The sequence below is a fragment of the Pollicipes pollicipes genome, unplaced genomic scaffold (genome assembly GCF_011947565.3).
Source record: "Pollicipes pollicipes isolate AB1234 unplaced genomic scaffold, Ppol_2.1 Scaffold_6052;HRSCAF=7182_pilon_pilon_pilon, whole genome shotgun sequence".
NCBI lineage: Eukaryota > Metazoa > Arthropoda > Thecostraca > Pollicipedomorpha > Pollicipedidae > Pollicipes > Pollicipes pollicipes.
In genome coordinates this window covers 8,456,822-8,469,543 of record NW_023596805.1, presented here as the reverse complement: position 1 = coordinate 8,469,543, position 12,722 = coordinate 8,456,822, and the positions used below count along the sequence as shown (strand labels likewise).

The window sequence follows — 12,722 nt, the reverse complement described above, 5'->3', positions numbered from 1 at the left end:
GATTCCACGGTGAATGCACTTTGCCTTATCATCACCCACACAATAACCCTTTTCACGCCTGACACCTTATCAGACATATGACAATGTGTCATAGCTAGGAGTGAAGTCATCACTTACGTAATCAGGACTTCTCACGCCGTAGCCGCATTGCTTGTTCCTGATGATCTCCTGTGGACGAGGATCAGAGCTGAGCTCAGTATCGCCCAAACGCAACATTTGAGAATCTGAGAATCGACCAATCGCAAGCCTTGAAGGACTGCGTGTCGACCAATCGCTTGCTTTGAAATGATGGAACCCTACCAATCACAAAGAGCTTTGGCAGTTATGATAATTATTGAGGCTTCACGTCTTTGCCAGGGCCATTTCAAGACAGGATGCATTCTTTAGGACTGCGACTTTAGGACTCCATGTGGACTGCGGTGGTGGCGTGGCTGGGACTCTAACCTTTGAGAGTCGCCCATTTGCAAGCTTCGCGGTGAGAGTCGACCAATCGCCTGCTTTTAAACGATGGAAGTCGACAAATCGCAAGAGCTTTGGCAACATGAGAGTCGTTCAATTAGTACCTTTGGCGGCGCGAGTCAAGCCATTAGAAGTTTTGGCAGCATGAGTCCGCGCCGGGCGCGGGAGCGCCTTTCTTCACCGGCCTTGGGTACCGCCAGAACCGGCGAGGCTCTTGAGCTCACCCGTTCAATGCAGCGATGAAAACCCAGCAATAACGCGTGGAGTTTGCGTCTCTTTTAGGAGGACCACGATCCTCTCAACCTCTGCATTGGACGGTTGCCTTCCGGAAATCAAGGCTGACGCTACTAAATAATGTGAAAACACTTGCGATTCCCCCTCCCCCCACCCACATGATCACACCACAGAGCACCACACAGTTACCATTCGAATGGCCCCCATCCCCACTGTGACCTTGGTGACCCGGCCGGCACGGGAGAGGGCAACACACTCACATTCTCCTCTGGGATGCAGCAGCTGAAGGGGACGCCGCAGGCCTCGCTGCTGCCGACGGCGACAGCCGAGCAGTTGAAGTAGCGGTTGCCATCCCAGTCCTTGGGGCCCTCCACGCCACAGCAGTGCAGCTGTGAATGGAAGATCGTGGCAGTTCAGGGCAGGGCAGGGCAGGGCAGGGCAGGGCAGGGCAGGGCAGGGCAGGGCAGGCAGGGCAGGGCAGAGCAGGTAGCACGAACCAAGGCAAGTTGGGCAAAGGTAAGCTAAAAAGTAAACTGAGTTGGGTCAGAGCCACTCACATACCACCAGGTCACATCACGGCGAATCAGGGGCCAGGGTGAGTCAGGTTCGAGTCACTCACTTACCGTCATGCCAGGTGGGGCCCAGTCAGGTTAGATCAGGTTAGGTTACAGCAGAACAAACTAAGTAAGATTGAGGTCGCTCACATCGTATCTGACCAGATATGTTCGCATCGTGTCAGGTCAGATCAGGTCAGATCATGTTAAAAAGAGTCAGGTCAAGACACAGCAAAGAATTTCAGATGAACTATGAGACTGCATGTCTAGTCACACTCTGATGTGACCTGATGTGACAAGGGATGGTCAGAGCAGATAACATCAGGCCCAGCTGGACCAGGTAGTCAGACTTTTTAAGTCATGCAAATCAATATATTTCATTTAAGTTATTCATATCAGAGTTATGTCCCTTTTTTAAAGTTTGGTAGTTTCTAAGTTCTTTGTTATTATTATATATATAGCTGAAATTCAAGTTCCATGATATGGCGATGAACTACCTGAAAAGAAATTTAAAAAGTACACACAAAAATTGAAAAAATCAACCACAAAAATGCATGAATACAGAGAAGAAAATCAAAACAATACGTGAAATACAAAATAAACAAAAAGTAAGATAAAAGATTGAGCTAATGATGATAAAGGCCTACTTGGGCATGAGGCGATCCTGGAAAATCTCACACCAACACACAACCACACCACGCAGTTCCCCAAAAGATCATTCAGGGTAACTGTGTGCAGCCCCGGCACAATCATAAACAAACAACACGCTCCCGTCACCTAGATAAAGTTGTCGCCTCTTCGTATTGGTCACGTGACCGACACCTCAGCAGGGCCACGCGCCGTGGCTTTGTGATTGTTGGTCACGTGACCGAGGTCAAAGTCAGCTTGAGGTCAAGGTCGTTGTTGTCCATTGGTGTTTTCGGGCGCGTCGACTAAAGTGGTCATTTTGCGCCCCTTGAGGTCAAGGCCAGACTAGTCAGGTCATGTCGGGGTCAAGGTCAGGTGACCGAAGCTCAAACGCCGCGGCACGACCAGCATTCCAGGGCGGGAGAGTTCGCAGCCATGGGGACGGCCGTCACCGCCAGCCGCTCCCCGTTCAGGGAGCGCTCCGCCCGGAGCACCAGTTAAAAATGCAAGCAACGCATTGGTTGATCTGTGGGCAGCGTGTTAAAATGCAGCCATCGCAGTGGCTGATGGATGTGCAGCACGTTAAAACCATCTCGGTGAAAGGCAACACCGAGGTCATAACAACGTCAAAGCCCCGAAGGAGGCAAAATCAGCGGAAGATCCGTTTTATCGATGAGCAGGAGACCAAATTTAGAACAGTCCAAATTTGAGAATCAGAAATTGTCCGCCAGTGGTACCACTCCTCGACTAACATCCTGAGCGTTGATACGGTCAACACCTCACGCTGGGCTTAGTGGGGCGTCCAGTTCCGCCTGCGCCCCGCGCAAGCATCCTCACCCAGCCTTCCTGTATCCAATCGATGAGGTTCTGCTGGTCGGGATCGTCACGGTAGTGGACGATGAAGGCGCGGAAGCCCTCGGTGGCCTGCTCCTTGAACCAGTCCTTGAAGATGAAGCACAGGATGCCGCCCGTCATCTCCAGCAGCAGCAGGATCGCCAGGCAGATAGCGTACTGGGGGCGCCAGCGTCAGCCGGTCAGTCCCAGCGCCCGCACGTGTTCGCGTGGGAGCGAAACGGCGCAGTTGGCCGCCAGCTGGGCCATCGCGTGGGAGGCCCGGGTTCGATTCTCGGCTGGCGCCAAGACCTCTGGGTGCTGATGTGGACAGTGTAGTTGCTTGCATTCCAAACAATTGAGGATGACATCATGCTGCGCCACCCTGGAAGAAAAAGCTTGCACAGGCTTGTTTACATATGATACAGAATAACCTCCCCTGATATAATCCTCCCCATCTGTCACTTCAATCAATCAGATATCAATAGTAAATGCCCATTTGGGAGCAACATGCCTCCACACTGACATGCCATTAAATGCCAAACTACTGCATAGGATAGACATAACTGCACTAAATTGGATACTGTGTGCACATTTGATGATGTTGCGCAGTGTATTTGTTATTCTGTGTGAGTTTAGGGAAGGCATGTTGACTAATTTATGCTCACTCAGAGCCATAGTATTTCTGCTCACTTCATAAGCTCTGGCCAGGGGTTTGCATTCTGACATTACCAGTAATCAAATTTTGAGACAAAGTTCATTGACTGAAAAGATGGACAAATATGTGGTAACAAGACATGGCTCATAACAGGACACTACATGTTTATCACCAATGCAAAATGGCAGCAATGAGAATGACTACATAGATACGGCTATCGCAGACCACTAATGAACAATGGTGAACAATGATTACATGTGTGCATCCCTCACTATGCAAGGGTGCTCATGGCATGGTGGTTCACATGTCTGTGTTAGCCACTAAGCATCTGGGAAACTGGAGGCAACTGGGTATGATTCCCTGCTGTGCCCATCCTTCATGTCAGGCTGAGAGACAGGTGATGATATACAGCCAAGTGCATGGGGACTGTTGACTGCAAAAGTCAAGCAGGGCCAAGGGATAGCATTAGTTCCCCAGTGTTGAACTAAGCCCCTCTGACATGATGGGGACACAGACAATTTATTTGCTGATAATATACACCATGCTGAATCCTATTCCTTCTTGTAATATGCACTATGACAAACATTATTCCTACTTTGCTCTAAGGATCACTCAAGAACAATCATGCATGGTATGGAGCCCACAGTTATTATGAAAAAGCCTGCGTAACTTACAATCCCTTTGATGCATGCTGCATTTGGATGAAACAAAACAAACAATGGAGAAACCATATGGAAGGTTGGAATTTTTCCTCCTTATATAACATGTTGTCATATCCAGCTCCCTATTCAAATAGCAATGAATTTCCCCACATATTCTATTCAGCATCCCATACCACTACACACTGTAAACATAACCATGCAAAATTGACATGAACTCTCCAATTTCAGACAGGTCTTGACAAATGCAAGACTGCCCATCATGCAAAACTGGCATAGTAAAACTACATAACAAATGCAGAACAAAGGCACAGAAAGTGGTCATTCTAGTTACAACAAAAGAGCAATGGCCATTCAGACTATAATACAACAGCAAGTCACATTTAAATTGTAATAGAACAGTGGCAATTCAGATCATAATTACTGTAATTGAACCTAGGAAGAGGACCATAAGTTGACGTGAAGGACTCAGTGTGCTACAAACACACTTGCCCTGAATGCTCAAACCACATTTAACTGAAACTAGATCAGAATAAGGAACCAATAACATAACAAGTGAGGCAATATTTGATGTCTACTCATCAAGGAAAAAACTTTGGCGAACATTTAATGTTTTTCTAAGTTGACTTCAATGATTTTAAGCAGGCACACTTGTTGATAACTCAATGACAGAATTGGGGAATGGTAGGAAGGTGTAGAGTCTCAATATTTTCTATATAGTCTGTTATTTCCTATGAAGTCTCTATGTCTTTAGACCAAAACCTGTTTCAACTTTGTTTCCATATACAAAGAAAAAAAACCCATCAATCACAACAAAAAATCAGCACACAACAATGGAACCAGCAAACAACCTGCTTTGAATTTGAATCATCATGCAAAGTCAGTCACCTAATCAAGTTTCCACAAAGCAACAGAATATCTGTGTGAACAGTGGTTACTCACGAATGCCAAGAGGCAGGTGTTTTCACGCAATGCTCCCACACATCCTGTGAAGCCGATGATGAAGGTGATGGCACCAACAATGATGAACATGAAAGCTGGATCCATTCGGATGTGTGTCAGCTTGCTGAGGTTGTTGAATGTGTTCTTCTCTGACCATGCCCACACACCGATTGCCAGGATGGAGAATCCCAAGAACTGTGAATCAGTCAAAAACAGTCAGTGCGATTGGCTTCCACAAAATTTGTATTGCAAGCACATTCTCAACCAAGTGATGCACCTTACTCTGTATATACATCTGCATGTATAACACTCTTTTGCCTGTCTTTGTCTTTTGTTTCATTGTAACACAACACAAGTTATTCACTGGAAACGAGCATATGTCAAAGAGTCATCAAATACTTCACCCTGCCTTTGTTTCAGTGAAGTCAATGTCAATATTTGAGTACTCACCCAAAATATTATATTAAATCCAAAAATAACATATTTTAAACAACAGCTGACCTCCGTTCGGTCACGCCTGTGTCTATGAGATGGCATAACTGGGAAGATTTCACAGCTTTCAGGGACTATACATAAAAGCAACGGCCTCTTCTGGTTAACACACTTATGGTGTCCTTAGAACACTCAGCCAACACTTCACACAAAGCGCAGATCACTCAATCAACGCCCAACAACCGCTATGCGCCGCCTGTTGCGAGGAAAACAATGCGCGACATGGACGGAGAACACCCAAGGAAGGGCATAAATCAAGGACACATGAATGGAAACGAAGGTGTCTGGCTCCCCAGCAGGAAAATGGTGATTTAGCTGCATTGTTCTCGTAACTTTTTCGATTTTGCCAGTTATTTAGCATGCCTGCAATATTAAAGCATACAGGGCACGGGTGTTGATTGACATTATTTTGAGAGCCCTGCCCCCCCCCCCCCAATGTTAAGTTGAGCCCGCCCAGGTTGACTCAGCTTCCCCCAGGTTTTTGGCGGGAATGCTACAAAAAAATGTGGGTAAAAGATGATCATAACACAAAGACTATATATATATATATATATATATATATATATATATATATATATATATATATATATTCTTTGATCTCGCGGCGAAGTGGCGTCTCTTGCCACTCTCATAATCAAAAATCGCGGCTACTCTCACCATAAGATACAGATCGTCACAGCTAAGCGGATAAACAATGCAATAAACATTCCTAGCGCCATTAGACACGCGGTGAAAAGCTCTGAAGATGAGGATGGCCTGAAACCTTCATGGATAACCCCGTTCCCATCCCCCACAACCGAAATGCGTGCCGCCTCCCATGACCGCCAAAGAAGAGCGTCACCTGTGGCCTAAGGTGGCCTCTAAAGCGGCGCCTTCGTGTGTCGATCAGAAGAGACGGCTGCGTCCATTGCCTGCTCCCTGGATCCAACCACGCATGACTTCTGTGCTGCCCGAATTAAATATTTTATAAATCGTACAACGATTTATAACGTACATTTGAGCTAAATCAAAATAAAGTGGGGATAAATCCGGTGAGAAATTTGGGGCAGGGATAGGCTGTCGGGCCTTCGTTTTGCCCCCTCCCAATAACTTACAAAAATTAAGGCCCCTGGCACAGGGTTGTAGTTTCCTATGCGGTGGTGGGATGTAGCCCTGATAGTATCTCATAGGTAAGGGACGTAGTAATATTTTTCCAGTGGAGGTGTCAACTTTTCTTCAAAATTTGCGAATCTGGGCCATAGTTCTGCGAAATCACCGGGTATCGAACGCATATCTATCACTACAGAGGAGTGTAAGGAGGAACGTTCCCATTAGCACTCTGCTTGGTTACGTAACTGCATGGGACCAAATCCACATATTTTGTATTATACCAGGTACCTGCGGAGCACAAATCTTGGAAAAAACAGCCTGGATAACAGGTCGAGCTATGAAGGCATGGAAACGAGTCTCTTGATAAAAAATCCTTGAACTTCAAAGGAAAAACCTCTCAACCATTTTAACACGCGCTCGGGTGGAGGGACCAAATTGCCCCGAAGGTTTTTCCGGAACAGTTTCCGAACGTCGAGGCGTAGCCGAACGAGATTTTGCATAGCCGTAGACAGTCAAATATCGGATCGTTTGGCACTACAAATTAAGATGTACCTTGTAGGGTCGCTGACCTATGACAGGTCAAAGTAAGGTCATGGTTTCAGCGAAATCAATTTCTATGGAATCGTTTAATGTGATGCAACAAAGACGTGTTAGACGAAGCCATACATCTCTGATATGCTTTCTTAGGCAACACAACAGTTATTGAGCAAATTACATTGACCTAAGGTCAGGTATGAATGTCAAACCAAGGTCAAAACCAGCCTGTTTTATTACTCTAGGGCCTGCTGTATGGGGTAGTTTCTGGTGTTCATTTCAAATTTACTGATAGCAGGAACCGCATTATAATCTTCCATGAAATTCTTAGATGTCAGAATAGGCCATTGACCTAAGGTGACCCAGGTCGACATTTGTTTTTCGGAACGTGCTGCCTAGTGTAATCTTTGTCGCTTATTTAATGCAGAACTCAGAGCAGCTTGCATGAATTTGATTACCATGACCTTTAAAAGGCCAAACAAGGTCACAGACTTAAAATGAGGATGTGACCTTTTCCTTAGAAACGGTTATCTAAATTCGGGGGACATTTTGGGGACCAACCCGGAATTTGACCTTGTTTGACCTTATTCGACGCGAAGGTCATGATATAGGAACCTGAAATTTTGACCTAAGTGAGTTCACGTACAGGTGAATACACTCCGCAAATTTAGTGTTTTAGCCCTCTTAGTTCCCGAGATCTCAGGGGGGCAAATTGACCTCCTCACCAGGGCGGAGTGCATCCAGTCGGCCACCCGGGCTCGTGTTAAAGCTGGATGCTGTGTAGGGACGTGCGATAGGCTTTTGCAAACATTCTCAAATGAACAGGGAAGTAATTAGGCGCTGTATCATGTATGACGGGTATCGCTTTGTGAAACCAAACTTGGAAAGCCTCTGTACCATCTGCGTAGGACTTTTTCAGTGAAAAATGCCCCCAAGTTCAACGTCCAGTTCAGTTTCGGCTCGATGTTTAGTTTTTTTCTAGACACGGTTACATGATTTGCACTGGTTGTGTTGATGGAGATGCTACCCAATTAGGGCTAAACTGGAATACAAAATAGATGCAAATTGAGACCTCGGTTGTCATGGCAAACGGTTGGTGTTGTCGATGGTGAGCCGGACACTGCGTCAGTGGTCTGGCCAAAACACTGGTAAATATGCGCTATGAATCGGAACAGAAAGTGCAGTTTAGTTCGTATTACACTCTGGGGGAATCCTTGCCTGTCTGTTCCCAGACGGCAATGTCTGTATCTTCGGGGGGGGGGGGGGCGGAACACCACCCCCCTGTTTATGGTGACTTGAGTATTCTCCCCCCTGCCCGATGATCTACTGGGGTAATGAAAGGGCTACAAAAAATGAACTAAAGGAATGAGTAAAATTTCAGCTCTACTGGTACACTTGGTCCCTAGAAACAGCCCGGTAAATTTGGTTCGTTTTGTTCCAAAATACTACAAAAAGGTACCTGACGTTTTGGTACGTCAATTCCTTCATTTGTCAGACCAGTCTGCAAGTGTTTGACTTTTAAGACCCACCCGGGAGACTCATTCGGTCAGCAGCTTTTAGCTTCGCTGTCCTCCCAGTAATCGACATATCTGTTGAGAATGTATTGCAAATTTAATTCTGTTTTTTAAACATAGGTTCATGATGGCAGTGTATTTTTAAAAATCGGCTGGCTCTCATCCGTATTCGCCAAACCACGCCATTCTGCATAACACCATCTTTTACGCCCGGGGCCGGCTTCGTTAAACGACGAGCTGTACTGGCAGCGCGGTTGAACGCTGATGACAAGGGCTCGAATTGCCAAAATGCTTTTTCCCGTAGATTACATTCCATCCAAAAATCCTCTAACTATCTGAATAAGTATAGGTTCACATGACCTTTAAATGGGAGGTGGTTGCTCATAAACAAAAAAACTAGAATAGTACAAGCTGCACAGTCATCTTTATCGTCGAGGACACAAACTGAAGTGTCCAAAACCCGAGAAGAAATCCCCTTTGGGGAAAGGTCAGGTCAACCTTACCAGTTCAGCTACAACCGATTTAGGAAGTGGCAACTCTGGGTCCGCTTCAAACGCATTCACATTATCTAACCTGGGTGCCAGTTTCTCAAAATAATTGTGGAGCCAGAGTCGCGAAGTCATCAAAAAGGACAGCAATGAAAATCCTGGTGTCGTGTATATATATATATATATATATATATATATATATATATATATATATATATATATATGTGTGTGGTGTGTGTGTGTGTGTGTGTGTGGTGTGTGTGTGTGTGTGTGTGTGTGTGTGTGTGTGTGTGTGGTGTTGGTGTGTGTGTGTGTGTGTGTGTGTGTGTGTGTGTGGTGTGTGTGTGTGTGGTGTGTGTGTGTGTGTGTGTGTGTGTGTGTGTGTGTGTGTGTGTGTGTGTGTTGTGTGTGTGGTGTGTGTGTGTGTGTTGTGTGTGTGTGTGTGTGTGTGTGTGTGTGTGTGTGTGTGTGTTGTGTGTGGGTGTGTGTGTGTTGTGTGTGTGTGGTGTGTGTTGTGTGTTGTGTGTGTGTGTGTGTGTGTGTGTGTGTGTGTGTGTGTGTGTGTGTGTGTATGAACACCAGTTCGTTGAACATAACAGCAGTGTCCTTGCTTGTTATCTCCCGAGATGAACCTTCCATCTTGCGTATCAAGCGCTTGCTTGCTCCCTGTGTTGTGCTTGTTAAAAACAAAAGCAAACTCACTATGAGAAAAGTCCAAGGGAGCACATTCTTGTCCTGTTCCTTATACTTCGTTGACGTGTAACCAATCCTTTGACCTTTTCGTGACATATAGCGTAAAATCACATTTATCACACTGACTACACATGATGATATCAGGTGACACCCACCATGGCTGGCGTTTGATTGGCAACATAGAATAGCCTAATCTACACAGCGTAGCTTTCAGGCAAAAAACAGAAGACCAGCATACTCCTTTTCATTTTAATTTTCCATCAACAAGCGCAACATACTGGTGCTAGGTTCCCCATGAATCTACTTCAAAACAAAACTTATGGAAACTACTGTCAAAAAGCTAAATCACCTCCCGCTAAAATTCTGTTTTTCTGAAGCACACTACCTTCGCATGCTAGCTCTAATCCGTGGGAAGATACCCTTCGTAGTCGTAGTGGTGGTGTCTACCATTTGCTTTCTGTTGAGTTGCTAATCATGGTGGGATTGCGTGTTTTTAAGACCGCTGCAGATCCTTTTCACTTTTAATGGACCTGTTATTGGCTCATTCTAAAAGTCAGCACATCTTGGAGGGTAACCTTTTATTTGTGAGAAAAACTGACATGTCATGTGCGATTTTGTATGCATGCACGTCCGTCGTGTTCGAAGCCTGCGCTGCACGCACTTCATTGGTTGCGAGCCAACTGCAGTCCGTTGATGCCAAAAATTGTGCTGACGTACCCCAGACGCGGACAACTCGATGGTCATATTTTTGTTGGCCTTTAACACTGCAGGCAAATGAGGTAGCAGTAATTGCGTTACGTTTTTATGACGTCATGCATGCCTATGTAACTTTGAAAAATTCTGCATAATTTCGCGGGTGCCTAGCTCAGAAACCAGAGTTCATTAAGTCTTAAAATGGGCAGAGCTGTCAAGCGCACTGAATGACCCTTCAAAAACACTACCTCAGTTCAAGCCCCCATGTAAATGTGGAGCACCCTTTTTAAATAAGGGACAGGCCGGAGATTTTCTACTTATCAACATCAAGTCTTATTGGAGGCCCCCGATAACCCAAAGGTGGTCCTGTTGGAGGTATGGAGGTAAGTGGAGGTGTGAAGGCCCCCCCCCCCAAAAAAAAATATCACGGCAAGCCCCGCCAGCTTAATGGCATACCCCGATAGTAAGACCGGAGACCTACCTGACCAGTAATGAAAATAGTGATTGAGGCTTAACGTCTCACCGACTACCAAGCCAAATTCAGGACGGGACGCCTTCATTAGGAGCATGCGGGATGCAGTAGTAGCGTGGTAGGGACTCGAACCCAGAACCGACAGCCCCAGAGCCGAATGCCCCTAACCAGGGGTGCAGTTTCCTATCCAGTGTGGAGGTAGGGGTGGTTTCAGCCCCCCCCCCCCCCCATTGAACTCCGCTCCCTCTAGCTTTGATGGAAAGCTGGACACAATCCGGGGAGAAAAGAGTGCACTTGGGAACTTTTCGGGGTAGATTATATCATTTTCTGCCCGTTCAGGCCCCGTAACTCACTTTCAAAACTGCACCCCTGGCCCTAGCCATTATACCAGCCGTGATCCCCCTCCCCCTAGGCCAGGACAAAGCTTTGTTTTACAGTGTGCTATTAAGAGACTTAAGAAAACGAGTCGCGTGAAAATATAATGTATATATATATATACCCGCTCTCTCTTTCTCTCTCCCCTCTTTGTTTGTGTGTACGTGTTTTTCTGGGAAGATGATATTTTTAGGAAACATCTTCAGGGTAGGAATGTTCCATGTCATTTAAGGAGACTCAATGCTTGCCCCATGTTTGCTTACCCGTTGCATACAATGGCTTGCCGCTTGCCTGCGCCTGCTTGTCGCTCGCCTGTTATCTGCTTGCCGCATACTTGCCCTATGCCTGCAACCAGGAAAAGTCGCTGCCCCCCCCCCCCCCCCTCCCCCCTGCGCCGGTGTTTATCTACTGCCACGCGGTTCAAACGCCCCAGAGCAATCCCGGTGAACGGCACTACCTGCTTATCGGCTTTATCGATATTATCGATATCACACTAAGAGCACGGAGGCGGCACACTCGCCAAGGCTCAGCCTCGCCCGTGGGGATCCCCGAGGCTCAGCCTCGCTCGTGGAGATCGCCATTTGGGACATTTTGAGCTGACAGTCGTATGACAAGTTGTGATCACGTGGTTACAGTTCAACTGTCGTGCGTGACTGTGCATTGCCTTGGTTTGCTTTATGTCTCCTGTAATGTACTCGACTGGAATGGAAAGAAGCCCGCTGCGCGAAATGATCCCAAATAAACTGAACTGAACTGAATGGAACTGAACTGAACTAAATGCAACTGAACTGAACTCGAATTCAATGCCCGATGCGGACGCCAGAGTTTGAGCATTTCATCATGCTCTTTCAATAAGGCACTACTTCTTCCGATCTAGACACTGTCATTAGACATGAACTGCACTTGTCCAGAGCGTAGCCAAGGGGGGGGGGGGTTCCATAAGTTTGTTTTTTAAGTATATCCATGGGGATACCTAGCACCAGTGCGTAGCGCTTGGTGATGGAAGGATTGATTAAACGTCAACGACCTATAAGAAACGAGGCAAAAATGTGGCTGGCTTGGACTTCTCTCACAGTTAGCTTGCTTTTGTTCTCAACAAGCACAGCCCATCCCTTCGCTTCGGATCTTCGGCTTTTCAGCATAACTGGCTGGCGACAGAAAGGCAATAATTGCAGTGATGCGGCCTCGCCGAGCTTTGCCTGCTTAACAAAACCCTGGCTGCGCCCTGGCACTCGCAGATGCAGCTCCGCGGCGCCCAGCCGCCCGCTGACCCCGCCGAACGGCGTGGAAGCCCCCGCTGACGTGGCCGGTGCAGATAAGCCAGCTGGCCGCGCTGACCGACTCGTCGGGTGCGGCTGAGCACAGATACGCCCCTGCCGTCGGCGAAGACGGGCCCACTCTGCAGACC

The 12,722-nt window shown here is 46.8% G+C and overlaps 1 protein-coding gene across 1 annotated transcript; it reads right to left on the bottom strand.

The window, feature by feature from the left end:
• Window positions 1–21: 21 nt before the first annotated feature.
• On the bottom strand, window positions 22–5,637 carry LOC119104872 (tetraspanin-5-like). Its single transcript, XM_037228605.1, has 5 exons — window positions 5,415–5,637; window positions 4,965–5,159; window positions 2,712–2,885; window positions 954–1,082; window positions 22–168 (listed from the first exon to the last, which is right to left on the bottom strand). The coding sequence occupies exons 1-5, from the start codon at window positions 5,499–5,501 to the stop codon at window positions 70–72; spliced, it is 684 nt and encodes a 227-aa protein (XP_037084500.1). The 5' UTR covers window positions 5,502–5,637; the 3' UTR covers window positions 22–69.
• Between the last annotated feature and the right edge of the window lie 7,085 nt (window positions 5,638–12,722).